Source organism: Gadus macrocephalus, chromosome 11 (genome assembly GCF_031168955.1).
Source record: "Gadus macrocephalus chromosome 11, ASM3116895v1".
Taxonomy (NCBI): Eukaryota; Metazoa; Chordata; class Actinopteri; order Gadiformes; family Gadidae; genus Gadus; species Gadus macrocephalus.
Window position 1 is genome coordinate 21,855,146 of NC_082392.1, and position 26,241 is coordinate 21,881,386.

Sequence of the window (26,241 nt, forward strand, 5' to 3'; positions counted from 1 at the left end):
AAGTTGAAAGCAAGACAATTTTCTTTTACATACAAACATTTTTTTTTGGTGAAAAAACATGCTTACCGCAGCACCATGAGGTCCTCTCCTTCATGGGGAAATGGGAGGGGCTTGAAAACATAATGGTCACATGACCACAAATGTGTTCCGTTGCCTAGATACAGGGGGGGGTCTCACATTACCCGATGTCTCACAATATCCCGTTCTCCACTACCGACCATAGCATCAGTCGGGATACCAGATCAAACCTTCAAATCGTTGTTCTCCATAACTTGCTGCACTGCCATAAAAATATTGATACCTCTTGTCGTCCCTTACAGTGTTTCAAGGCCCGCTAGTTCTTGGCACACTTGGCACACCGCTAGTTCTTGGTCCCCATTGACGCCTCGCAAAAACACCAGCAACTGTGCTGAGTCTGATATGTTGGTGCTTTCATCGCATGCGATGGAGAAGGTAGTAAACCGACCTGCTCTTTGGGCTATCTGGCCACTAACGTCTTGGGCCATGTCCTCAACGCGGCGGGTCACCAGGGACGCGGGAAGTCAGTCAGAGTCGGGGGTGCTGAGAAAGTCTATATGATGACGTCATAATAAATGCTGCGCAACATTCATGTTTTTCGTGTTAATATGGCCAGCAACATTTTACACCAGTTTTAGAATGTTTTACACTACAAATTACATGTTTAACACCAACATGCTTAATGTCAAAGCAGCATAGTAGCGTAGGCTACCGCATTCAGCTATGGACAGATCACACATGGAATGCAGGTTTATTTCTAATCAGAAGACGATTTATTATTGACAGAGTCACAGCTACGCTATTCGGGTAGCAACAGAACGAGGCACTTGAACTTAACTATAACACACACACACACACACACACACACACGTGGCGCTTGCTCGTCGTAGCTCATTGTCTCATTGGCGGGCCAAATTCTCTGGGTGGGCAAGGCAGAGAAAGGGGAGGTAACTTGGCCCCTTATGACGCCATATGGGGTCATATTCGAAATCTGAGGTTTTTATTTTTCAAAGACGGAGCAGGATACCTAGTGCTTGTTTTACACCTAACCATTTCTAGCTAATGGGGGACCATAGGCAGGCTAGGGGAACACATATTAATGTTAGAAATCCTAATAAAGTGAAATGTTCATGGCCATGGGACCTTTAAATACAAAATAAGCCTAGCTCATGGACACATCCGTTTTGGAATTGAAAGGAGTAAGCATTTTTAATGTCCCAAGCTGGAAGATTTAGTTAAAAAAGGTTTTACTGAATTTATCAACATTTTTAATTCAGTTAACCAACTGAATAACATCGTATTGTAGCCGTAAATTGTATTGCAATCGTAAAGGCATGCAGGGGATGCTGAACACAACAGCCACATCAAAGAGTTACCCTGTAGGCCTACACTGAACACACCATAACTTAACAAACACACACACTGTTCTTCAAACTTGGCCGACACCCAGGGAGAAAACCACTATTATGACATTGACTTGAACCTGTGAGGTGATTTGATCAGGCTGGAAAACGACATACGGCACACGCACACAGTGAAAAGTTCTACTAAAAGCTGTTGTGTGGATATCCAAACACAGCAGTCGGTCAGTGCTTCCAGGGGTGACCCCCTGGAGCCAGTGTCCGGGGGCTCCAGGGGGTCGGTGTCTGGGGGGGTCCAGGGAGTCAGTGTCTGGGGGGGTCCAGGGAGTCAGTGTCTGGGGGGGTCCAGGGAGTCAGTGTCTGGGGGGGTCCAGGGAGTCAGTGTCTGGGGGGGTCCAGGGAGTCAGTGTCTGGGGGGGTCCAGGGAGTCAGTGTCTGGGGGGGTCCAGGGAGTCAGTGTCTGGGGGCTCAAAGGGGTCATTGTCTGGGGGGGTCCAGGGGGTCAGTGTCTGGGGGTCCAGGGAGTCAGTGTCTGGGGGGGACAGGGGGTCAGTGTCTGGGGGGGTCCAGGGAGTCAGTGTCTGGGGGGGACAGGGGGTCAGTGTCTGGGGGGGCTCCAGGGGGTAAGTGACTGGGGGGCTCCAGGTGGTGGGACAGAGTGGTCAGGACAGAGTGGTACTTGGCGTACCGCTGGGCCGGGTCCTGGCCCGCCCCGCCGCTGCCCCACAGCAGCCGCGTCTGGAAGTCGGTCTGGAAGACCTCCGACACCTCTGCCTGCTCCCGCAGACCTGGGGGGAGAGACCGCTGGTCACCATGGTTACACAGCCGTTCACCAGGGTTACACAGCCGGTCACCTTATCCCCGGTCATCATGGTAACACTGCCCAAGCTGTGCTGCTGGTCATATGATAGCGGACAGATCTGGGTGAACAGGGTGTTTCATTTTCTTTGCTTCATGTCCATTGTGCTCAATCATGCTCTGGAGGCGGGGATCGGTAAGCACGTGATAACCGCAAGCACAAACTCAGAAGGCAGTCAAAGTTTCCCGGTTGGAAGACAAGCTAAAACATCCTGTAACGTTGCTATAGACTGGCTATCAACACGTTGTAGACTGGTCCTGTAGCAATACACTTATTAATATCCCTGCAGGATACAAGCCTAAACTTCATGCCTTTTACTGGTAGGTTTCTGGCCTAAGCTATTTGAACTATGCTACAACTTACACGGCTGGTCACCCCATGTAAACTGGTTACACTGTTGCTAACCAGTTAATGCTGCTGGTAAAACTGGTAATATAGCTGGAAACCATTAAGCTGGGTGTCCTTACCCATAATCTTAATGTCAGCATTAGCACAGTAGATCCTGCCCAGCTGTGCTATGGTACGAGCCGCCGCCAGGTGACTCATGACCGCGTCCACACCCGATCCCTCAGCCTCCAAGGACTCCTCCCCCTCCCAGGATTCCTCCCCCTCCCAGGACTCCTCCCCGTCGACCTGCCACGCCCCCTCCCCTAAGGCTGTTCTCCTCTCGAGGAGGAGCAGCAGGGGTATGATGTGGGGAAAGGAGGTCCCTGTCAGCTGGGTGCTCTCTGGAGAGAAAGAGGGGGGCGGGAGAGAGAGGGAGAGAGGGAGATGGAGATGGAGATGGAGATGGAGAGAGAGAGAGAGAGAGAGAGAGTTCAACAAGATGGGCTTGTTCATCACCAACAGCATCTTATCATATTTTATTTCTATTTTTATTTAACCTTTATTCTACTAGGTTAGACCCCGTCCACACGGCATGCGCACACAAGCTCCTCCTCCTACTCCACTGAGACGGAGAGCATGCAGAGTGCACTCGTGGTGGAATATTGATATGCAAATTTCACATGTCAGTCAGAAGCGGGAACACGCGTTTGTTTGTTTCACGTGAGTGCGTCCGCGGCGGAGAGGCAGAGTAATGCAACTATGAGCCAAAGAAAGCGCAGCAGCATCTCTTGCCAAAAATATTATTTACTAAGATTTGCACAAATTATACAAAGGACAGTTCAGGAGTCCTCTGCAGTGTTATACTTGAAAGAAACTTGTTTTGTAAAAGTTTTTCTATTTTAATATTTTTTTTTTCATTATATTTTTGCATGGAAGTTCGTTGTTCATTGCCTGCTTAGTTTTTATTGTGCTACAATTAAAAAGGTGATGCATGATGAACAAGTGAAAAGAGCTTTATTTACACTTCGACACATAATGTCTGCAGATCAGACATTAAAATCTAGTCCACACATGTTAAATTAAATTATAATCAATATTTAAAATACATCAAACTCAAATAATTCTGATCCAAATCTTACCCAATCATTCCTCCCAGTGATTAATTCCCAGATAAAAAGGGTTACCACTAGGCTAGCTTCTTAAAAATAAATTAATGAGCCAGTCTTTTGAGGGGCTCTTTGAAAAGAACGGCTCCTCAGGATCCGGCTCCCTTCAAAGAGCCATGAATCCCATCTCTAAGGCTAATTTACATGATGACGGTCTGAACAGAAGACGCAAAAGTGGCGTTGCGTCTCCACTTTTTATTCCACGTTTAGACAAGCGTTTTCGGGAGGAAATCTGCGTGCATACGGTGACGCCAAAGGTTTGTGGAATTCGATTGGGCATGTCAGGCGGCTAGGTGGTGCTGTGATACACTATCACACAACACCGCCATGTTTGAGCGCATGTGTAGAATCTTCCTTCTTCTCTTATCTGCCCCGCGAAAACCAAAACATAATTACAGATCCAACTCTGTTCAGTAATACTATCTGTACATATCCTGTACATTTCGTGGAAAGACTCCTGTAAGTTTATTAGAGCTGCCAAAGCACCTTGGCGGTCCGACGCATGGAAATAATCCAACACATTTGTTTATTTCCCTGTACTGGCGCAATTGACGTAAACGCGTACGCGACATCAGCAGATCTGAGCAGAGTTTTGCGTCTTGGCAGTGTAGACGGAAACGCTACGGCGGAGCGTATTCAAGTTTTCCACTCTGGAGTGTGGTTTCAGATTTTTGTGTTTTTAAGCCCCCAAAACGCTGTCACCGTCTAAACGAAAGGCACATAAAATATTTGTTGTTTTTATCCGCAAGCGTCCTCGTGTAAACGGGGCCTTTCGTGTGGACGCCTGAAACGCAAACGATGACGTCATTAGCCCCCCACCAGCTGCAATATCATCCAACAGCCCATTTGTGTGCAGACACAAATGGGCGTTCTCGTGAGGTGGGGGTTCCCGTTAACGCAGACTGGAACGCCCCCTTCTTATTCTTCGTCGCCTTTCTCGCTGAACTGTATTAAAATGTCAAAGTGTACTACTCCGAAACCACGTAAATAGTGTTGTAAATAAACTTCCAAAGCTTTTCAAATCTTATTTGGAAAATAACTTCACATGGTGTGTCTTTTTACAATTTATTCGTTACCAGCATTCGTAGTGTTGATCAGCAGTGAAATATATAATATTTCTGTTTATGGCATAGATTTCTCCTCAGATTAGGCCAATAAAGCAATGAGAACCGAAACAAAAAAAACACAAACGCTCGATCAAAGGCCCGGCCCGACCCGGCTCAAGGATAGTAATTGAGTATTTAAACACAATTCAAATCGTGCATCACGTGAGATTTATTTCCATTGGTCATTCTGACTGGGGGCATTTCGAATTTTCGGTCCTCCTCATTTTTTTAGCACAGTTTTCGTTGTCCGGTTATAACCGGACAACGAAAACTGTGCTATAAACCGGCCTAACTTTCACCGTTAACACCGAACCCCTTCTTCTCCGCACGGCTGTTAACATCCGGAACATTCGCTAGTTAGATTTTCTCAAACAGAAGTTTCAAAATAAGATCTAGTAGTAAGTACGGGTAGCATAGAACTAACGCTAGCAAAGTGGGGGCTCCATGATTGCTAAATCTAATGAGAGAGGTAAAATTGCCATCAAGGAAGGAAAGCATTGCCTTTCGACTGTGCTTCGCAGTATGCCTTGCGAAACCCAGTATGCCTTTCAAAACACCTCGTGATTGGTTGATGAAACGCAACCAGGAACGCCTAAAGGGCGTTCTTGTGTCATGACGGAAACGCCCAATGCTGCAGCTGGACCCTTCTCACCAGCTGGGGGACGTCAGAGTTGCGTTGGATGGTTTTATTTATTAATTTATTTGTATTCTTTTTGTAGCTTTAAATAAAGCCCCTTGATAAATGTAATCACTAACTGTACATTAAAAAGTATTTCTGCTCAATTTAAAAGGTTGAATCTCCTAGTGACTGAATTTTTGTATACAGCGAGCAGGCTGTATGCGCTCCACTTTTTTCTGTACAGAACCAGCGCCTTGAATATCTACTACAGCGTTTTCTGCAGCTCGATGTGGTTTCACAATGACTCCGTCTTTACGGAGATATTCCTGAACCGCATAAAACGAAACCGGATCGTTTTCGCCCGCTTTGGCTCCGTGTGGACAGGGCCTTAGTTAAAACATGTTTTCTGTGGGCTTCATACTAAAAAAAAACATGACCCAGGAGCCGGAGCAGGAATCCTAGGTGTCAACAGAAAGAGAGGGGGGGGGGGAAGAGGGGGAGCGTGAAGGAAGAGGGGGAGCGTGAAGTACCCAGGAGAGTGAAGGTTACCTTTCCCTTGATCCAGGGCCTTGAGGAAGGGTCTGAGGTTGTGTTGGTAGAGAACGGAGCACTCTGTGTACCGCTGGCGTAGCACCGTCCACGTCTGCTTTAGCCTAGCAACCTGTAGACACAAATGCACACTATTACTCTGTGCATATAGCCGTGTATTTATATTTTCTGTCAATGTAACAGTATGCTTTATATACATATTACACGGCTATGATGGTTACTCTTTTTTGATAATCGTGTAATTTAATTAATTAATTAAGGGCGCCACCAGAGTGCGCCCCCGACACATTTGCCGCCCTAGGCAATCGCCTAGGTCCTTTTTTTTCCCCTCCATGGGCCCCTGAGGCCGTCTGGGCCCCGGTGCAATGCACCTGTTGCACCGTCGATATTCACGCCACTGTGTCGGTTATTTCTGAATAACAGACAACTGCTTTGAATAATAGACTGTTGCTATTTACAAACAAACTAAAACATTGTTTCCCTAGTGAGTGGTTGTGAATCTCTGCGATGGTGTCAAGTTTTTCTCCTTTAAGTTCTCTGGTGAGTTAGAGCCTGACCTGGCTACATGTTGCAGTGTACTTTTCACATGAATGACAGAAGGTGGGCCCCCTCTCCTTCTCAATCCTCTCATGTTGGACCGGAGGTATGCTGGACGCTGCAGTAACGGCAGTGGCCTCTTGTGGTACGAAGTGGTAATACGAGAACCTACAGACTAGCGCTAGCTGGGTAAGCTGCTAAATTAAGTCAATACCTCTGCAATGTCTAATTGACATTAGACGTCTTTTGCATAATTTCAACACTGATATTTCTCCACATTCCGTTGATTATTGTAGGTCATTTTTGAAGGTTTTAGACTAATAATCTTGTACATTCAAGTTATTAGACTGGAGTAGCTCAGGCGGTAGACCTGGTTGACTTGTAACCCGAAGGTTGCTAGTATGATCCCAAGCTCCTACTAGCTAAGTACCGAGGTGACCATGAGCAAGAGACCTAACCCTCACTGCTCCCGATGAGCTGGCTGTTGCCTTGCACGGTTGACACTGCCGTTGATGTGTGAATGGTTGTAAGTTGCTTTGGACAAAAGCCTCTGCTAAATCCCGTACATTTTAATATAAATTCAATAGCCCTGTTATGTCAAATTATTTCCCCAAGTTGGTCAATGTAAATAATCTGTGAGTATGTGTTTAGTGTGTGTGTGTATGCATAACATATGTTTCTTAAGGTGTTCTCCTTCCTTATGTTCTGTAAAGAATATCGTTGAGCTATGTTTATGTTGTAACACGGACCCATTTGGATGGGACAACGTGACTCCGCTCTCCGTCTACCTCTTTTAGTTAACACACAGCATAGTGATAATGTAACACTTTATCAGCTGGATGAAGTAACCCAAGGGTCACAGTGAGTGATGGAAAATCACCATACAAAGGGTTAAAAAGGGTGTGTGTGTGTGTGTGTGTGTGTGTCTCTCTCTGATAGCGTTGCCTTTGTGTGCTGTTCATCAAGGTAGCACAGTAGTGGAGGGCCCTGCGGTCTCCGTGGTTACCTGAGGGAGCTCCAGGGCCCTCATGACAGCAGAGAACCCGAACATGTTCCCCATGCTGCTCTTCAGCTGGGCAGCGATCTGGATGGCTTTATGCAGCAGAGCCGCCCTCTCCTCAGGGCTCCCTGTACATCCCAGAATAAACACCGCCAGCACCACTGACATGGTCTGGTACCTGAGCTCCCAAAGACATCCGTTTACTTGAGATCAGATCAGATCAGATTAATTTAGATTCTATTACATAACATTTGACCAGAAAATGTACATCCATCGATTCAATGTGGGCAGCAATCCAAGTGAGCAGTGTTTAACTCTTTAATGAAATGGGGAAGATGGTTTATGTCCTACTGGGCTATAGGAAGTATTTTTTCAATAGAAGTTGAATGTGCTTCTTTTTTATTTGACATGGTCCATAAAGCACATTTCTGGTCAATAACTAGCCTAGCCTTAAACTTCATGGAAGAATTTCAATTTGTGTTGCATTTTAAGCTCTAACCTTAAGCTTTAAGCTCCTTAGTCGACTAAAACTGCAGGAAACTGAAAACATTGTGTAAACAATTCTCGGGAAGTAGATTATGTAGTATTATTATGATTGTATTACACCATAGTAGAATGCATTACAAACCCTGAAACGAGCCTAAAGAGCGTGACTACCTCTCCAGAAGGTCCAGGCGGAGCTGGTGTCCGTGGGCTAGGGTCAGTAACTCCACCCCCGACGCTACACCCATCCTCCTCTGGTCCTCCACCCTCACCTCCACGATGCCTGCCACCTACACCACCACACCACACAAAAACACCCATCAGTCCAAACCACACACACCCGTCTATCTGCTTCACAAACCAAACAGGTCTGTGCTTCGGTCGATAATATAATGTTATTCACACTGATAAGGAGAACGGTACAGGAGCAATACATTGTTGCCTAGCACAGTAGAGGGAGTCTCTGGAGCTAATAAAATCGCTGATTTGTGGAAGCAGAATTACTCTAATTTAATTGTGTAAAAAGTGACCCTTATACAGTTGGCAATATTTCCAATAGGGATGCAGTAGGAATCACAACACATGAGGTTTTTGAAGCTATCACAAAATTATCTGTGAATAAAGCAAGTGGCTCAGATCAGATCACTGACCTTGGGTTGGCTAGCCCGAAAGTGGCCGCTCTACTTGCCATATGTTTCACTGGCTTTATGACGCATGGGCTGTTGCCCGACTCTATGTTGGCCGTAACTCTTGTGCCTGTCATTAAGAACAAAGCAGGCAAGATTGGGAGCATGGACAATTATAGGCCAATCGCACTGGCAAGTGTGATTTCCAAAGTTCTGGAGAGTATTCTTTTAGATCGATTGGTATATACCAGAGACAATCAGTTTGGTTTCAAACCGAAGCATGGCACTGAGTTGTGTATTTATAGTTTGAAAGAAATAGTAGAAATGTATAGAGGGCAACATTCCTCTGTTGTAATTGGTGTTATTGATGCCTCTAAGGCCTTTGATAGAGTCAATCACCAGCAGCTATTTACAAAATTAAGTCAAAGGGGTGTACCTGCTAGCATTATAAGAATACTTGCATACTGGTATGCTAACCAGAGTATGCAAGTCAGATGGGGTAGCAGTGTCTCTGGTCCTTTCAATGTTGCTAATTGAGTTCAACAAGGGGGGCTACTGTCACCAGCCCTCTTCAATCTGTACATGAACGATTTATCTGACCAATTGAACGATTGTAGAACGGGCTGTGTATGGCGACTATCTAACCACTTATTTAGTCACCGAGAGGCTAGATCGGGAAAATATGTTTTTGCCAGACGCGCTGCTTGTTCCAAGAATCACTTAAGAATGGGTACTGCGTTTTGTTGGTTTTACTAGAGATAAGTTAAAAATGTTCCATAGTAGCAGTCCTAAAGTGATCGGTGCTAAAGTGCGTTAAATGTTAATAGATTGTGCGGTCAGCAAAGTTGGACTTCCCCCGTCCACCCCCTCTCATCTCAAACATTTCATTCAAGCCACCCGCGCGTGAACAGCTGACTTTTACCACTGATCCTGACTGACGTAGCCCCAACACCACGTGACCTGTCAGTCTGCCTATACCTGTCACCAACATTCCGGCCCCTAATTATTACATGTTATTACACAGTAGTAATAATTACCAACGCATAAATTCATAATAGAAAAACAATACAAGTCCATTTTTTGTGCGATTTTTTGTGCGCAAGGAGAGAGTTCATAGTTCATATGGCCATTGCAGGTCTTCATCCTTCTTGAACCGAACCCGCCCCAAAGTAAAGTCAATCCAAAGTCACGAAAAAAGGTCATGTCAGGCAAAAGTCAATATAATCCAAATCCATGGAAAAGAAGCCTTCACGACTCCGTCGACTCCTGAAGAAGGCAGATCTTTGTCACAGGTCTGCAGAGAAGGCTGGTGCGGGTCTTGATCCGGACCTGTCGCACCAGTCCGTTCCTGTCTGGCATTGTCTCTGTAATCCTCCCAATGATCCAGGAATTGCGAGGTGCAGAATCGTCCATTATGATCACTATGTCACCGGGGACAAAGTTCCTCTTGATCTTTGTCCATTTCTGTCGTTCCTGTAGTTGTGGCAGATACTCTTTAATCCACCTTTTCCAGAACAGGTCCGAAATGTATTGCACCTGCTTCCATCTCCGGCGTGCATAGTTGTCCTCCTTGATAAACAGACCAGGTGGTAAGCTGGGCTTGACTTTAAGCAGCAGAAGATGATTTGGTGTTAAAGCCTCCAAGTCATTCGGATCTGTGGATTCCTTCGTGAGAGGTCTACTGTTGAGAATTGACTCCACCTCACAGAGTACTGTATTGAGTCCCTCCTCATCCAGACTTTGGGTCCTCAAAGTGGAATTGAGAATCTTCCTGATGGAACGTATTAACCTCTCCCATGCTCCGCCGTGATGTGATCCAGTGGGAGGGTTAAACGTCCACTTGATTCCTTTCAATGAGAGCACATCATTGATGTTCTCCAGATTCCATCCTTCAACAGCTCTTCTCAGCTCACGCTCTGCACCAATGAAATTAGTGCCATTATCAGAACGCAGCTCTTTGATTTGTCCTCTTCTTGCGATGAAGCGCCTTAAAGCATTGATGAACGAATCTGTGTCCAAAGATGAGGCAACTTCAATGTGTACAGCTCTTATTGTCAAACATGTGAAGATAACTCCATATCTTTTCACAAGACTCCGGCCACGCTTGATGTCAAATGGTCCAAAATAGTCAACTCCGACATAAGTAAACGGAGGTTCTCCAGTCGAAACTCTGTCACTAGGCAAGTCTGCCATTTGTTGCTGACCTGCAGCTCCGTGCAGCCGACGACAGATGACACATCTGGAAATGATCTGCCTTATGGCAACGCCTGCAGCAGGCATCCAGTACTGCTGACGCAGCCTTGACAGCATATGGTTCCTACCGCCATGGCCCACCTCTCGATGTATCTGGCGTAAGATAAGGTCTGAGATGTGGAGATCCTTTGCTATTATGGCTGGATGTTTAGACTCTTCGGGCATGGCAGCCTTACTAAGTCGGCCTCCGACTCTCAACACACCTTCTTCCAGTATCGGACTGAGTCTGTAAATGTGACTGTTCCCTTTCACACACTCTCCCTTTTGGAGGCAAGATAACTCTTCAGAGAACTTTCTTCTTTGACAGATCTTGATTATCTCCAGTTCAGCTCCTTTGATCTCCTCCAATGAGAGGCAAATCTCCTTGTCAAGAACATCTTTGTGTTTAGTTAGGTTCAATGCTGGCTGAGAATCACATGCAGTGACTTCTCTCCTCTTCCTGTTGTTCCAAAGTAAGGTTCTGAGTCTCAAGATCCATGCCATCACTCTCGTGAGACGTTTCCAAGATGAGCTGCGGTTGATCAGTCTCAGCACAGCATCCTCCTCTTGTTCCACAGAGACAACGGCAGCCAACACCTTGACCTCTGGGTCCCCAGGTGGAAGTTCTCCCAAGTTGTCTGGGTTAACAGGCCAAGTCTCCTCTTCCTGCATGAGAAATGAAGGTCCAGATCTCATTCTTGAGGAACAGCTCCGCTCTCATGCCTCTGGAGGCAAGATCTGCAGGGTTGTGTGCGGTACTCACATACCTCCACTGTGATGCTTCAGACATTTTGAGGATCTCTGTGACTCTGTTCGCTACGAAGATGCGAAACCTTGATGTTTGGTTCTTGATGTATTTCAGCACCGATGTACTGTCTGACCAGAAAACGCTGTCTTGCAGCTGCAGTCTCAGCTCCTTCCTCCATAGCGTGTCCATGCGAGCTGCCACCACAGCCGCAATCAACTCCATACGTGGGATCGTCACAGGCTTTAAAGGTGTCACCCTGGATTTTCCCATCATGAAGGCAACGTGGATCTGAGAACAGTCATTGTGCAACAGCAGGTAGGTGACGGTACCGTATCCCTCCTCACTTGCATCAGCAAAGTGATGCAACTGGGCGCTGGTTGCTTCTCCAAAGTTGGGCGGTTTTAAACATCGTCCAACGCTGAAGCCCTCTAACAGGTGTAACTCCTTGAGCCAGTTGACCCACTCCTGGGCTACAGATGTTGGTATGACATCGTCCCATCCTAGCCCCTGCCGGCATAGGTCTTGAATGATCCTCTTGGCTGTGAAAACCACAGGGGACAAGATTCCAAGAGGGTCGTAGAAAGAGCTGACAGTAGAAAGGATTCCTCTGCGTGTCAGCGGTCTGTCCTGAAAGCTTATACTGAACTAAAGGTGTCAGACTGGACACACCAACGCACTCCCAGTGCCCTCTCAACTGGTAGGATGTCGTGGTCCAGATCCAGGTCTTTAACGTCCTTCGCTCTTTCCTCCTCCGGTATTGCTGCCAGCACACGACGACTATTACTCAGCCACTTCGTCAAATGAAAGCGTCCCTTGGCACAGAGCTTTACCAAATCCTGGTAAAGGGTTATGGCTTCATCCTCTGAGGCTATTGAAGCCAGGCAGTCGTCGACATAGAAACTGTGCATGATGGTGTCAAACACTTTCTGGTTAAAGAGCTGTTTGTTATCTTCAGCACACTTTCGGAGAGCGAAATTAGCACAGCTTGGTGATGACGTCGCGCCAAACAAATGGACCACCATCCGGTATTCCACCATCTGTTGACTGAAGTCCCCATCGGGCCACTAGAGAAATCGAAGTAGGTCTGCATCTGTCTCTGGCACTCGAACCTGATGGAACATGGCCTCAATGTCAGACATCAGAACAATGGGCTCCATCCTAAACCTGGTCAAGACTCCCACCAGTGCGCTTGTCAGGTCAGGTCCTTGCAAGAGATGTGCATTTAGTGATGCGCCTTGAAATGTTGCTGCGCAGTCAAAGACGATACGGATCTTCCCTTTCTTGGGATGGTATACACCGTGATGAGGGATATACCAAACCTTGCCGTCGCATCGTTCCTGACTTGTAGCTGGCACTCTCTCTGCATATCCACTGGATATCAGGTTGTCCATAAATGTAGTATAGTCTTTTTGGAATGCCGCATCCCTGCCAAACCTCCCCTTGAGGTTGAGAGTACGTTGCTCTGCAACTTTGCGATTGTTGGGCATGGTAATTGATTTGTCCTTCAGCGGCAATCCAACAACATAATGGCCATCAACCAGTTCCACAGTCTCGTTAGCCATTTCCAGGAACTTAGAGTCTTCCCTTGACAGCCCTTGCAGTTCATCCTGGCTGTTTTCAGGGAAGTCAGTCTTGAATTGTTGGTTCCAGAGCTCGTCAAGAGTGACAGCAGAGATCCTGTTGATGCTAACTGCAGACTGAGTCACAGGATCGTCACTGCCCTCTCCTCCAAGGGGTCCATTTACAGTCCATCCAAGCATTGTTTTGACCGCATATGGCCCTCCATCCACACTTCGGATGACTTCCAGTGGTTCCAATGCTCTGGGAACATTCAAGCCAATTAACATCTCCACGTCTGCATCTATCTGTGGCAGATAGACAGGCTTCAGATGTGGCCATCTTTCCAGATCTTGCTGTCGTGGGATGTTACCTCTGTTAACAGGCATTTGATGTTGGGTGAAGATCTTCGGCATTTCACAGTACCAGTCACTGGCCAATCCAGCGACCTCCAAGTCCGATGCAATGCAACTGTCAACCACCTTCTCTTGGCCCATGGTACGTAAAATAATCCTTGTTCTTCTCCCAGAGAGTCCCAGCTTATCCATCAGACCCATTGTGCAGAAGGACGCTGAACTCCCTGGGTCCAGAAAGGCGTAGGTTTCGACTGACTTTTGACCTTTACTGGACTTAACCTTGACTGGCACGATAGCAAGCTTACAATCTTGCTCACCGGCCCCAGTAAGACCACCGGTTTGGACTTCGACTAGAGCACTGTCCACTGCTCTGTCAGAGTTGCTCCTGCCTTTCTCTGGATCTCCATTCTCCTTAGAGTGGATATGGAGCAAGCTGGGGTGTCGTGAGCCACATGTCTTGCAAGACAGACGTTTCCTGCACTCCTTGCTGATGTGCCCAGTGCACAAGCAGCCGAAGCAAACTCCATTTTTCTTCAGGAACTCCATCTTCTCACTGTGAGCTTTCTTCTCCAATAGAAAACACGACTCCAGTGTGTGTCTACCCTTTTTGCAGGAAAGGCAGGTCTTCTCGGGTCTATCTTTAACCCTGTTCTCCCAATGAGCATCCCTTTCCACAGTAGTGAAAGTTGTGGCAAAGCTGCTTCCTCTAGCCTTAGGACGAGGCACAGGATTAGCTCTACCACTTTCTTTGAAGGCCCCTATGACTGGAGCATCTTGTATGTCTCCGAATACAGGGTCTGTAGTGATCCTAACTTCACGCTCAATAAAGGTCACAATATCAGCAAACATAGTTCTTTTCCGATGCTTTTCCTGAATGTCGCATGCCTTCGCTCGCCACTTGTCTCTCAACTTGTAAGGCAGCTTCTTGATCACAGAGACCATGTTTGCAGACGTGTTCAAGTCAGATAGGTTGTATACATCTTTCATGGCATTGTGACATCCTCGCAAGAATAAGCTGTATGCTTGTAAAGCTTTTCCATCCTCCGACTTTATTGCTGGCCATGCAAAGATCATAAGCGGATGCTATGACGTGCTCATTTCCAAAGTGTTCCTGGAGTAAAGCCTTTGCTGTAGCATATCCAATGCCATCAGTCATGTGTTGACAACTTCTGACTAGCTGTTTAGGCTGACCCCTGGTGTATTGCTCCAGGTAATGCAGGAGGTCAACAGCATCGTCAGTCCTCAGTTCTATGGTCTGCTCAAATGACTGCATAAAGGCATGATAGTGCAGAGGGTCACCGTCAAACAGTTGGATGTCTCTTTTAGGTAGTGAAGCAATGCATTGCTGATGCACCAACATCGAAGTTATGTCATTTAGTTTTTGCATTATAGACATCATGGTGTCCTGTTCACTGCTGATGTTTCCGGAAGCAGATTGTGTGTGTCTATGCAGAGACAGTGGGGCTCCTGTAGCCTTTGGGACTGTGCTCTGAGCCTGTGTGGGGGCTGAGGTCCTCTGGAGATGTTTGTTTCCATCACATTGCCTTTGTTTCGGCCTCCAAACTCTGCAGGTTGTCCTCTTCCAATATCTCCAACATTTTGCCGTACAAAGGTCTCTGCATTAAAGTTGAGGCCACTTTCAAAGTAGGCTTCCATTCCATCCAATTTCTGAGAAGCAACACTCCGTACCCCTGACCCAGAGGTTCTCAAAACATTAAGCTTTGCCGCCGATGCGGCCATGTCCGTTTCAAGTTGAAGTTGTTCCTTTTGCTTTCTGACTCGAGCTTCCTGCTCTTGCAGCGCATGCCTTATTTTGGCTTCCTCTTCCTCAAGAGCATGCTTTTGTTCGAGCAACCTTTTTCGAGCTATTAAAGCAGCCATTTCAGCTTCGGCTCTAACACGGGCAGATGCAGTTGAGGACACTTTTGACCCGATAGATTTTGAACCATGATTCTGGCTGCTATAGTTTGATATGCTGTCATCTGGCTGAATATCATCCTGAACATTATGTGACTGAGGCCCAGTCACTTCCACATTTTCCACACCTCCATTTTCCTCTTCTGCAGCCTCATGTAGCAGAGGGCTTTCATTTGACCTATTAGCCACCAGCAGAGGCCTGCTTGGGGATCCTCTGAGTCTGGTTACAGAAAACCATGCATTAACATCCTCAATAAAATCATCTTTACGTTTAATGATTTTTGAGAACCAACCGGTTTGTTTTTCTTGTTCATCATGAGGAATGAGAGGCATTAAGGAAGCATGTAGTTCATTAGAGGTGTGAGACAATTTCATCAAGCCATCAAGTTTCCCTTTAACAGCTGAAACATGTTTTTCATCTTTCATGAGCTCTTTCATAGAGCTTATCACAGTCTTTATTTCATCCACTTTCCTTTTTCGTTCCTTTTGTATGGACTCAATTTTATTTGCAAGAGCCTTTTCAGTTAGAATTACTTTCCTCTTTCCCATGTCCTGTTTCCCAACATCTGAACCAACACTTGTTCCACTCATCTTGAACGCACAAATAAATGATCACAATGAGAGAATCCAAAGCAAGGCAGCCACATAAAACAGTCACAGCTATCGGCGATAGCATAGAGACAGAGCAGAGCACGTTAGTTTGTCACACACACAGCTTGGCCCGGCGGGCCGCGAACACAGCGTGATATCACAATTCACAATGACAGACAGTTTCCACTCAGCGGCGGGAACAGATCAAAGTGTTCCAATCAATCATGTATCACAGCAGTCACGGAACGGGTCGGGTACGTTACCGCCTATCCTTTCAGTCCGTCCTTGTTATCTGTTTGTTTGTGCGCGTCCTCCTTACATTGTTTGCATATCATGCATTCCTTTGTTGCTCCATGCGTCCATTTGTGACATGTCGGGTCCTTTCGTGGCTCCAATCCATGTGGTTGTGTCACAGTTTTGCTGACAAATGTATGGCGACTATCGAACCACTTATTTAGTCACCGAGAGGCTAGATCGGGAAAATATGTTTTTGCCAGACGCGCTGCTTGTTCCAAGAATCACTTAAGAATGGGTACTGCGTTTTGTTGGTTTTATTAGAGATAAGTTAAAAACGTTCCATAGTAGCATAGTCCTAAAGTGATCGGTGCTAAAGTGCGTTAAATGTTAATAGATTGTGCGGTCAGCAAAGTTGGACTTCCCCCGTCCACCCCCTCTCATCTCAAACATTTCATTCAATCCACCCGCGCGTGAACAGCTGACTTTTACCACTGATCCTGACTGACGTAGCCCCAACACCACGTGACCTGTCAGTCTGCCTATACCTGTCACCAACAGGCTGTATGATTGGTAACACAGTGATTAACCATTTAATGTATTGCGGATGATTTGGCCATTCTCTCTCCAAGTAGTGCTGGATTTCAGCAGTTGTTAAATGTGTGTACAGAATATGGTGTCAAACATGATGTGCAATACAATACAAATAAGAGCAGTGTGATAATAGGGCGAAGGGAGGTAAGGACCTCCACTTTCCACCATTTATCTTTCTGGGGAAGAGCTTTGTGTTTGTTATAAAGTTAAGTACCTCAGGCACTTTATAACAGATCAAATGTCTGACGACGACATCTTAAGACAGTGTCGTACATGATGTTAAAATATGTCTCTTTAGAGCATATTGCACTCCCCTGTATACTGCCCCCTTATGGGGTAAGTTCAAAAAATCAAGTATGCACAGACTACAGGTTGCTTACAACGATTGTTTTAGGATCTTACTTAAAAGACCTAGGTGGAGTAGTGCAAGAGAGCTATTTGTGAATGCAGGAGTTAACACCTTACAAGCTTTATTGAGGAACCTTATGCACAGATTTATCTGTCGCCTGAATAACTCAAAGAATGAAGTCATAATGCTGCTGTCGAACCCAAGTTATAGCGCAGTACGCTACCAGTCATACCTTTGGAGGCATTGGTATAAGTGCCTTTTATAATTGGTTGTCATGTTTTTATTCTTATTTATGTGTGTGTTGTCTATTTTTTTTATTGTATGTTTTTAAATGGACCTTGAGTCTAATAATAAAAGGATGATGATGATGATGAGTACCATGCAGTCGGCCCGGGTGATGTGTTGAGCAGCGGTCCTGGGCTCCACGCCCTCCAGCACCTCCTTCACTCTGCGGAGGAGCCCCACATCCAGAGGCTGGTTCTCCCCAGGCAGCAACCTGGACCGGTACCTAGTGGGCCAGAGCGCTGACCTGCGGACCGCTGTGTAGCTGTTTCCTGATAAGTCCTGATAGAGGAAGGCAACCGAGTCCTGGCTTACTTGTTCCTGGCAAACGGGGTTGTGGTATATCGGGTTGGGGTTCTCATGGTTTATAGGTTCCTGATATATGTTATGGTTAATAGGGTCCTGGTTAATGGGCTCCTGGTAAATGGTGTTATGGTTTAGAGGGTCCTGGTATATGATGTTGCGGTTTGAAGGGTCCTGGTATACACTGTTTGGGTTAATAGGGTCATGGTAAACGGTTTTGTGGTTTATAGGGTCCTGGTATATAGTGTTTTGGTTTATAGGGTCCTGGTATTCCATGTTGTGGCTTACAGGGTCCTGGTATACAGTGTTGTGGTTTATAGGGTCCTGGTATACATTATTGTGGTTTACAGGGTCCTGGTATATCATGTTGGGGCTTACAGGGTCCTGGTATACCATGTTGTGGCTTACAGGGTCCTGGTATACAGTGTTGTGGTTTATAGGGTCCTGGTATACCATGTTGTGGCTTACAGGGTCCTGGTATACCATGTTGTGGCTTACAGGGTCCTGGTATACAGTGTTGGAGTTGTCATTGTGTATAGCATACTGCTGTATGAGGTTTGGGTTTATAGCATCCTGGTGTATTATGCTGTGGTTTAGGGGGTCTCGTGGTCTTGCGTTCCTGTGCTCCTGGTTCGTCTGAAGGCTGGTGATCAAGGGGGGACCAGGGGCCGACCGGACCGGAGAAGGACCTTGACTGCCACTGGATGTCCAAGGGTCAGGGTCTGCAGATGATTGACAATACAATGAAAACCTTTAGAAGGGGCCTGCTGACAGAGTGTCCCTGGGGGAGGGCCCTCTCGACATCCAGATTATAACACTTATCATCAAAGTTTGTAATTGTTTTGCAGGAAGATGACTTTAAATACAAATTAATCTTGTGGATGAAGAAGATGTGATCATCTCATTGGTAAAAGTGGCTAAACCCTACAAAACATAACGTTTTGAAACATGTTATAAAATACATGAGAATGCTATTACTGTTACTTGTTGCAAAAGTTATCAAGTCAAATATTATTTATTATATGTCGCCTTGGAATTAGATTAAATTGCATTGTGTATTAAGAGAAGAGGTGGGGGGTCAGATATTCAAGTAGCAAGTTGGCCGTTACAGCAAGTCGCCGTTATCTTTTGGCTAAACATTAGCAAAAGATATGCTATCTCCACATTTTCAAGGTTCTCCTTCTATGGTGTTCTAATCTACCTGTAGGTGTATATCTACTGTTTCTATGATATTTTACTCTACATATAGCGTATATTTACTGTTTATATGATATTCTACTGTACCTATAAGTGTGTATTTACTGTTTATATGATATTCTACTGTACCTATAGGTGTGTATTTACTGTTTATATGGTATTCTACTGTACCTATAGGTGTATATTTACTGTTTCCATGATATTCTACTGTACCTATAGGTGTGTATGTACTATTTATATGATATTCTACTGTACCTATAGTTGTATCTACTGTTTATATTATATTCTGCTCTAATTATAGGTGTAGATAAAATGTTTTGATGATATTCTACTCTGTTATCCTAGGTGTGTATCTACAGTTTCTACCCTTCTGAACCAGAAAGAGTAGAACACAATTGGTGTGAAGGTGGGAGGGCCCTGTTGGGAGGAAACCTGTTTGTAGTTTCTTGTGTAATTAGAAAAACCTTTGATCCAGTTACCCAACATCCTGCGTTCCCTTCTGGGATATCCCCTGAGGTTCAGAGGGGTAAAAGTGCCAGCCTCACTTCGCTTCCAGTGTCCCTTTTCTGCTGAGGAGGGAGCGAGGACTTCAACAGACTGCTCTCCTGTCCTCAGAGACGAGAGTCATCTAGAGCAGGTATTTGTGACGATGTTTACTATTGTTATGTTCTCCAGGGATGAATGAAGAACCCATCTTAACCCACCAGATCGTGTTCTGTGCCCATTCACCACAGTCACTCTTAAAGGGGTAGTTCGGAATTTTGGACATAGGGCCTGATTCCCAAGTGAGCATTGGTATTCTATATCACTGGAGACAGTTTAACACATTTCATTCAGTCCTTCTAGTTGCAGAGTTCGCTCGTGCTAGGCTAGCGCACGGCAACGGGCAATGCTAGCCTGCTATTAAAAAGTGGAGTCTTACCCACTCCACAGTACACCCGAGGTAAATCAGGTAAATCAATTATAACGCCAGACTATAGATTTAAATGTCTGTGTTGATAGAATAATGTTAGAAATAAAACTAACCTTGCATCGCATGAATCATCGAGGGACTACTTTCTCAGCAGAAGCGGAATTTTACTATGCGCTGGTTAGGTTTGTAACCGAATCACGACAGAAGAACGTAAACAGAGAAGCGTGGGACAGAAGCGCTAGGCAACATGATGGTTCAGTGTGCTTTTAGAAATTGTAGAAATAAACGGTACAGATGGGCACCACAAAGTTTCCACCAATTTCCAGTGCGAGATCCAGAAAGGACTCAACTGTGGCTTGTTGCTGCTGGCTTGGACATCAAAACACCGGCTCGTACATGTACGGTTCGTTGGATACAACAAATTCCTCATAATCGTCTTCAAAAGCAGATGCATCGCTAACTCCACCCAAACGTGGGCATATCTTGTTAATTGAATACGCTTATAGAATTCCTTCGTTCACTGTACTCTGCGTTTGTAGCAATGACAGCGGCAGGTAACCTAGGTATCAGTCCGCCGCTGCCGTAGCCTACGTACAGGAATGTAAACACTGCTGCTGAGACCCCGCAATTCCCTCAAAATGAAATGCAATGAAAGGTTGGTTTTATTTCTAACATTATTCTATAAACAGACATTTAGATTTATAGTCTGTCGTTATAATTGATTTACCTCGGGTGTACTGTGGGTAAGACTGTTTTTAATAGCAGGCTAGCATTGCCGAACTCTGCAACTAGAAGGACTGTATGAAATGTGTTGAAAACTGTATCCAGTGATATAGACTACCAATGCTCACTTGGGAATCAGGCCCTATGTCCAAAATTCCGAACTACCCCTTTAAACCTGTAGGACTTCTGATGTCTTCAAATGTAGAACACTACAAGAAGCCAGTAATCAAAAGTAGAATACTAAAATAAGTCAGTACTCAAATGTAGAATACAACATGAGGCCAGTACTCAAATGTAGAATACAACAAGAAGCCAGTACCAACAATTATCCTACTTCTCCAACTTAGCCTCTAGATCATAAGGTGCAACAAACACCAAGGCTCTCCTCCTCAACGTATGCCAAAATATCAACCAAAAAATTATGAATATTAACATTTAACGTTTCTGATCTAGAAGATACATCTGCAGAAGGTAATTTATTGGACGTGTAGTGACATGCAAGTTAATTCAATCTTCAGAGAGATAGAAAGAGAGAGAGAGCGAGAGAGAGAGAGAGAGAAGTAAAGACTAGAGAGCCCTCATGTGGAGGGGGAAAGGAGGCAGGGCTCTCTGTTCTGCACAGACAGGCCCCTCACCCCCTGGACAAAGGGCTGTACGGTAAGCTTCAGCCTGCAGGGAGGGAACATGCCCCGTTATAATTAGGGTTGAGCACCGAAACTCAGTTCCAGTAGGGAACCTGTTCCGACGTAAACGGTTTTAACGAGATCGAATAAGAACGCACATTTCGGTTCCTCATAACGGTGCCTGGCGTTTTTGAACGCCCCCTGCCCCGCCCCCATGGTGTTGCGGCGTCAACTTGCGTTAGTGCTGGGCGCTATACCGGTTCAGACTGAATAACGGTGTGTATTTTCGTTAGTAAATGCTTTTGTTATATACCGCCATACCGGTGTATTTGATTACACAACGTTCGGAACGCAGCGCTCCGCGACACTGTTTCAGACGGGACCCTTTTCAATGTTGCGCTAAACACGCATGGTACGACTACGACTTTCTTTATAGGTCCATGACTGCGAGGCGTGGTATTTCAGGCCAACTGGTAATAGAGTGTGTCTGTGTCACGGCTTTCAAACATATACACCATAAAGCCTATGGGCTCCTCGAGACTCGGGACGGACTTGTCAACGCGCTGCGGCATCGCTTACTTGATGTTGTTTTGATTGAAGATCGGCAGGTTGTAGTGGGTGAACGTGAATGAACGCGCGCGTGTGCGTGTGCGTGTGTGTGTTGCGTGCGAATGTAATTTTAAAGTAACAAACAAACAAACTCAAAGCCGATGCATGCATCCAAAACTTTCTGTTCAAAACCAAATAAACAAATAAAAAACAGTCGTTATTCGCTTCAAATACTTTTTCTTTTCAAAACTTGGGAATGAATATAGCGCGGTACCGAGCGGTTGAAAACAATGTTGGCGTCTCCTGTGGCTGCCTTGCGCACCTGAGTTATGTTACTTTACTTTACTTATGACTTTGGCAATAATGTTGCGCCATGATGCGTGCCTGCCTGCTTTCAGCAAGTAATTAATATTATTATTATTATTACTCAGAACAAGTCGTGCATGTATGCAAGTGTGTGCAGTTTCGCTTTTTTTAGTACCGGTTCGAGAACCGTTTTAGCACCGGAACCGTTTGAAAAGTACCGAGTAGGCACCGGTATCGGATAAAACCCAAACGATACCCAACCCTAGTTATAATACCTCCAGTGCTGCATTCTTTAGAGATAATACGTTTGGTAGGTGTCTGCATCATTGTTTGAGAGCACAGTCACACAGCTCAAAACTTATGTAAAAGCCTAATCTACTGTCCCTGTGTGAACATTTGCACTCTGCAAGCAGAGGGCGCAAACTACCATCCACAGAATCATTACAGTAGGCCGTACATGACCTGCGTATTAATATATATTCCCTTAAAGTATCAACATGCCTGTGATAGTGCTGTCAGTATTGATGTTTCATGGTTTCTGCCCCCGTAGACCTCCACCAACGCTACCCCTTCAACCACCACCAACCCCCTCAATCCCAGTACCAGCGCCTCTTTCCACACCCACCACCCACCATCACCACCATCACCACCACATCTACCACCACCAACACAATCATTCAGCTCCACCACCACCATAACCACCACCCAACTTGGAAAACCAGCTCTTCTACCTCCACCTCCACCATGCTCCCTGCGATGCTACTCGCCGCGTTGTTCTGCTACGTGGGCCCCGTCGACGGTGGTAAGGTCCTGGTTGTCCCGGTTGATGGGAGCCACTGGATCAACATGAAGGTGCTGATGGAGGAGCTGCACTCCAGAGGTCATGAAATCACAGTGCTGCGGCCCAACGACGCCTGGTACATCAAGGACAACTCTCCTCACTACCGCACTGTCACAGTCGACTTCTCCGCTGGCTTCAACGAGGAGGACTTTGGTTCAATGGCTGCCCGCATCATCAGCCTGCGGCGTGCTGGGGGGTCCGTATGGCACCGCATGTCCGTGGAGATGGAGATGTTATTCATGTTCCGGCAGTTTCACTTGTCAACCGTCAACATGATTGAGAAAATCTTTGAAGACGGAGAGCTGATGCAGAGCTTCCAAAAGGCCGGGTACGACCTGGTTCTGACAGACCCGGCCATGGGGACCGGCGTGCTGCTGGCCCGACGTCTGGGTCTCCCTCTGGTCCTCAATGTCAGGTGGACCATCCAGGGGGAGGGCCATGGAGCAATAGGCCCAAGCCCCCTCTCCTATGTTCCCACCCCAGGGGCAGAGCTGACGGACGTGATGAGCTTCACCCAGCGGATCAGCAACACCCTCTTCTATCTATTCACCCGGCTACAGATCGCCTTCATCATTGAACCGAACTACGGGCCCCTGGTGCAGCGCTACTTCGGCGTGCACTACATGGAGCTGTTCCAGGCCGCAGACATCTGGTTGATGAGGACCGACTTCACCTTTGAGTTCCCTCGGCCCACCATGCCCAACATCGTCTACATGGCCGGCTTCCAGTGCAAGCCCTCCAAGCCCCTCTCCCCAGACCTGGAGGCCTTTGTCCAGAGTGCGGGGGAGCACGGCGTCATCATCATGACCCTGGGGACGCTGGTGGGAGGGCTGCCTGAGGAACTGACGGAGGACATCGCTGCAGCGTTCGCTGAGTTGCCCCAGAAGGTGGTGTGGCGGCACACCGGCAAAAGGCCCTCCACCGTGGGGAACAACACCTTGCTGCTTGACTGGCTGCCCCAGAATGACCTCCTCGGCCACCCCAGCACCAGACTTTTTGTGGCACACGGTGGGACCAATGGCATCCAGGAGGCTATCTACCACGGGGTGCCTCTGGTGGGCCTGCCGCTGATGTTCGACCAGCTGGACAACTTCTCCAGGGTGAGAGCCAGAGGCGTGGCCAAGGTCCTCGACCTCTCCACGGTGAACAGAGACAGCTTCCTGTCGGCCCTGAAGGAGGTGCTCTACCAGCCCACCTACCGGGACAAGATGCAGCGTCTGTCTGCGCTGCACAGAGACCAGCCCACCAAGCCCCTGGAGAGAGCCATGTTCTGGATAGAGTTTGTGATGAGACACAAGGGGGCGCCACACCTCAGAACGGACTCCTACAAGATGTCAACAGTTCAGTACTACAGTGTGGATGTGGCCCTGTTCCTCCTGTCGGTTGTGCTGCTGGTCCTGCTTATCTCCGGTGCTACACTCAGGTTCTTATGGCGCCGGATGGTGCGCAGGAGTAAAGGCAAGCAGGAATAATGTAAACATTCTAACAGGCGTTCCTTCAAAGGGATTGTTAAGATATGGGATTCTTATGTAAATCATGTAAAACAAAAATATAATATAACTTACCTGTGTGACTTACATAAATAAATCTGTTCATATTGCCACACTGCCCTATCTTTAGTTTCTGGTTTCACGAGAAAACCTTGATTGTTGATTGGGTCATAGTGAACGAGAGGAGTGGAAAAGTAGGAAGTGGTTATAATCCTCACCTAGAGACTCTCCTTCACCCTCCAACCTGGCCTGGGTGACCTCTGACCTCCTGTGTGTTGGAAGATTAGACAGACTGAAGAAAGAGAGAGTGAAATGAGGGGGTGAAATAGAGAGAAGGACGATGGAACAAGGGGTGTGTGAGGGGAGACAGAGACAGAGAGAAAGAAGAGAGAGAGAGAGGGAACGAGAGAGTGAGGGGAGGTATATTGAGAGAGGGGAGAAAGAGAAAGGGGGAGAAGAGAAAAAAGAAAATATAAAGAAAGGAGAGAGGAGAAATAGAGGGGAGGGAGAGACAGAGAGAGAGAGAGGACAGGGATTGAGTGGACAGTGGGAACAAGGGGGCAATAGGAAGAGTAGTGCGAGGAGAGAGAGAAAATTATAGAGAGGGAAAGGGAGGGATGGGAGGGGAGAGGGGGAAAGATAGTTATAGAGAAAAGATATACTAACATGTATCCCCTTAGGGGATGAATGTAACTACCGAGGGGGGTAGAGAATAGAGGGTTGTCATTAACAGTGGACGGTGAGAGGGAGTGAGAGGATGAGTGACTGGGAGATTCGATCTGTCTATTCCACAGCCAAGCGTAGCCGTAATTGCAGTAGTTGTATTTGTACCATACAAAAACAAACAACTACACAGAGACATATAAATGTAAATGTTTGGACCCTTGTGTGAGCAAACATTTTTTCCAGACAGACCCCAGTGTCCGCTATCAATGGAACAAACAAACAAAGATTACATCATGAATGAAAAGACAGACAGAGAAAATGTGTGAGAGAGAGAGAGAGAGAGAGAGAGAGAGAGAGAGAGACCACCCTCTGTTCTGTTCTCGTCTCTTACGGTACGGCTAAAAGAAAACACACATTAACGCGCACAGGCACCCCCTAACACACGCACACTCACCAGCCCAGCGCCCACACACACACACACACACACACACACACACACACACACACACACACACACACACACACACACACACACACACACACACACACACACACACACAGAATGCCCAATATACATAATATGATAAAGTGCTTTAATGCCAATAACTAGCAATATAATATTTTTTAAAAGGACCAAAGTTCAAACCAAAGTAATCATATTTAATTGGTGAACCTCCTCAGCCTACAGGCTATTTAAATATGCATGTTCACTGAAGTCCATATCTACTAATGGTCGTTAAGTGATCAACTTTTTTCATCTTGATCGTTGTTCACATTGATACGAAAACGAGTATTAATACTAGTTCATTTTTAACCAAGAGAACAGTGTGCTTACCCCTTCATCGCAGTGTCGGCGTCCAGGGTTCACTCTGCTGTCCGCTCCCCGCGTCTCTCAGCCGACACCGGTGGGACCTAATGCGCATGCTCGGACACCACTCAACACTCTGAATGCCCGTTTTCTGCCTTCTCTTTCACCATGTTTATGAATGAAAACATTCATTAACAATATAATAATAATATGAATAACTATTAGTATTGTTGCATTACTATTGTGATTATCATGATCAAGTCTTTTTATACAAACATGGCTTAAATCTGGTTCTGTTGTTCCAGTGGGGA

At 46.3% G+C, this 26,241-nt stretch overlaps 2 protein-coding genes across 5 annotated transcripts; one reads left to right on the plus strand and one right to left on the minus strand.

The window, feature by feature from the left end:
- Positions 1-559: 559 nt before the first annotated feature.
- LOC132468122 (SH2 domain-containing protein 3C-like) lies at positions 560-26,111 on the minus strand. 4 transcript variants are annotated; one of them, XM_060065780.1, is made up of 8 exons: positions 25,958-26,037; positions 24,675-24,724; positions 17,608-18,536; positions 8,200-8,315; positions 7,549-7,720; positions 6,006-6,117; positions 2,706-2,966; positions 562-2,167 (listed from the first exon to the last, which is right to left on the minus strand). In XM_060065780.1, exons 1-8 carry the CDS (start codon positions 25,963-25,965, stop codon positions 1,929-1,931), a joined length of 1,887 nt encoding a protein of 628 aa, XP_059921763.1. In that variant the 5' UTR covers positions 25,966-26,037; the 3' UTR covers positions 562-1,928. The 4 variants fall into 4 exon arrangements, with proteins under 4 accessions (XP_059921764.1, XP_059921763.1, XP_059921762.1 ...); XM_060065779.1 differs by having other exon boundaries at positions 563-2,167; positions 24,675-24,748; positions 25,958-26,110; XM_060065781.1 differs by lacking the exon at positions 2,706-2,966 and having other exon boundaries at positions 560-2,167; positions 24,675-24,748; positions 25,958-26,111.
- On the plus strand, positions 19,467-24,569 carry LOC132468124 (UDP-glucuronosyltransferase 2A2-like). The gene is made up of 2 exons (XM_060065785.1): positions 19,467-19,648; positions 22,676-24,569. Exon 2 carries the CDS (start codon positions 22,870-22,872, stop codon positions 24,436-24,438), a length of 1,569 nt encoding a protein of 522 aa, XP_059921768.1. The 5' UTR covers positions 19,467-19,648; positions 22,676-22,869; the 3' UTR covers positions 24,439-24,569.
- Positions 26,112-26,241: the final 130 nt, after the last annotated feature.

Coding starts and splice junctions, on each gene's coding strand:
- LOC132468124 (XM_060065785.1), top strand. CDS start 22,870: ATGCTCCCTGCGATGCTACTCGCCGCGTTGTTCTGCTACGTGGGCCCC.
- LOC132468122 (XM_060065779.1), bottom strand. Junction 18,537..24,674: donor GGGTGAAGGAGAGTCTCTAG/GTGAGGATTATA, acceptor AATCATCTGCAG/ACCCTGACCCTTGGACATCC. Junction 8,316..17,607: donor TCACCCGGGCCGACTGCATG/GTACTCATCATC, acceptor GTGGTGGTGTAG/GTGGCAGGCATCGTGGAGGT.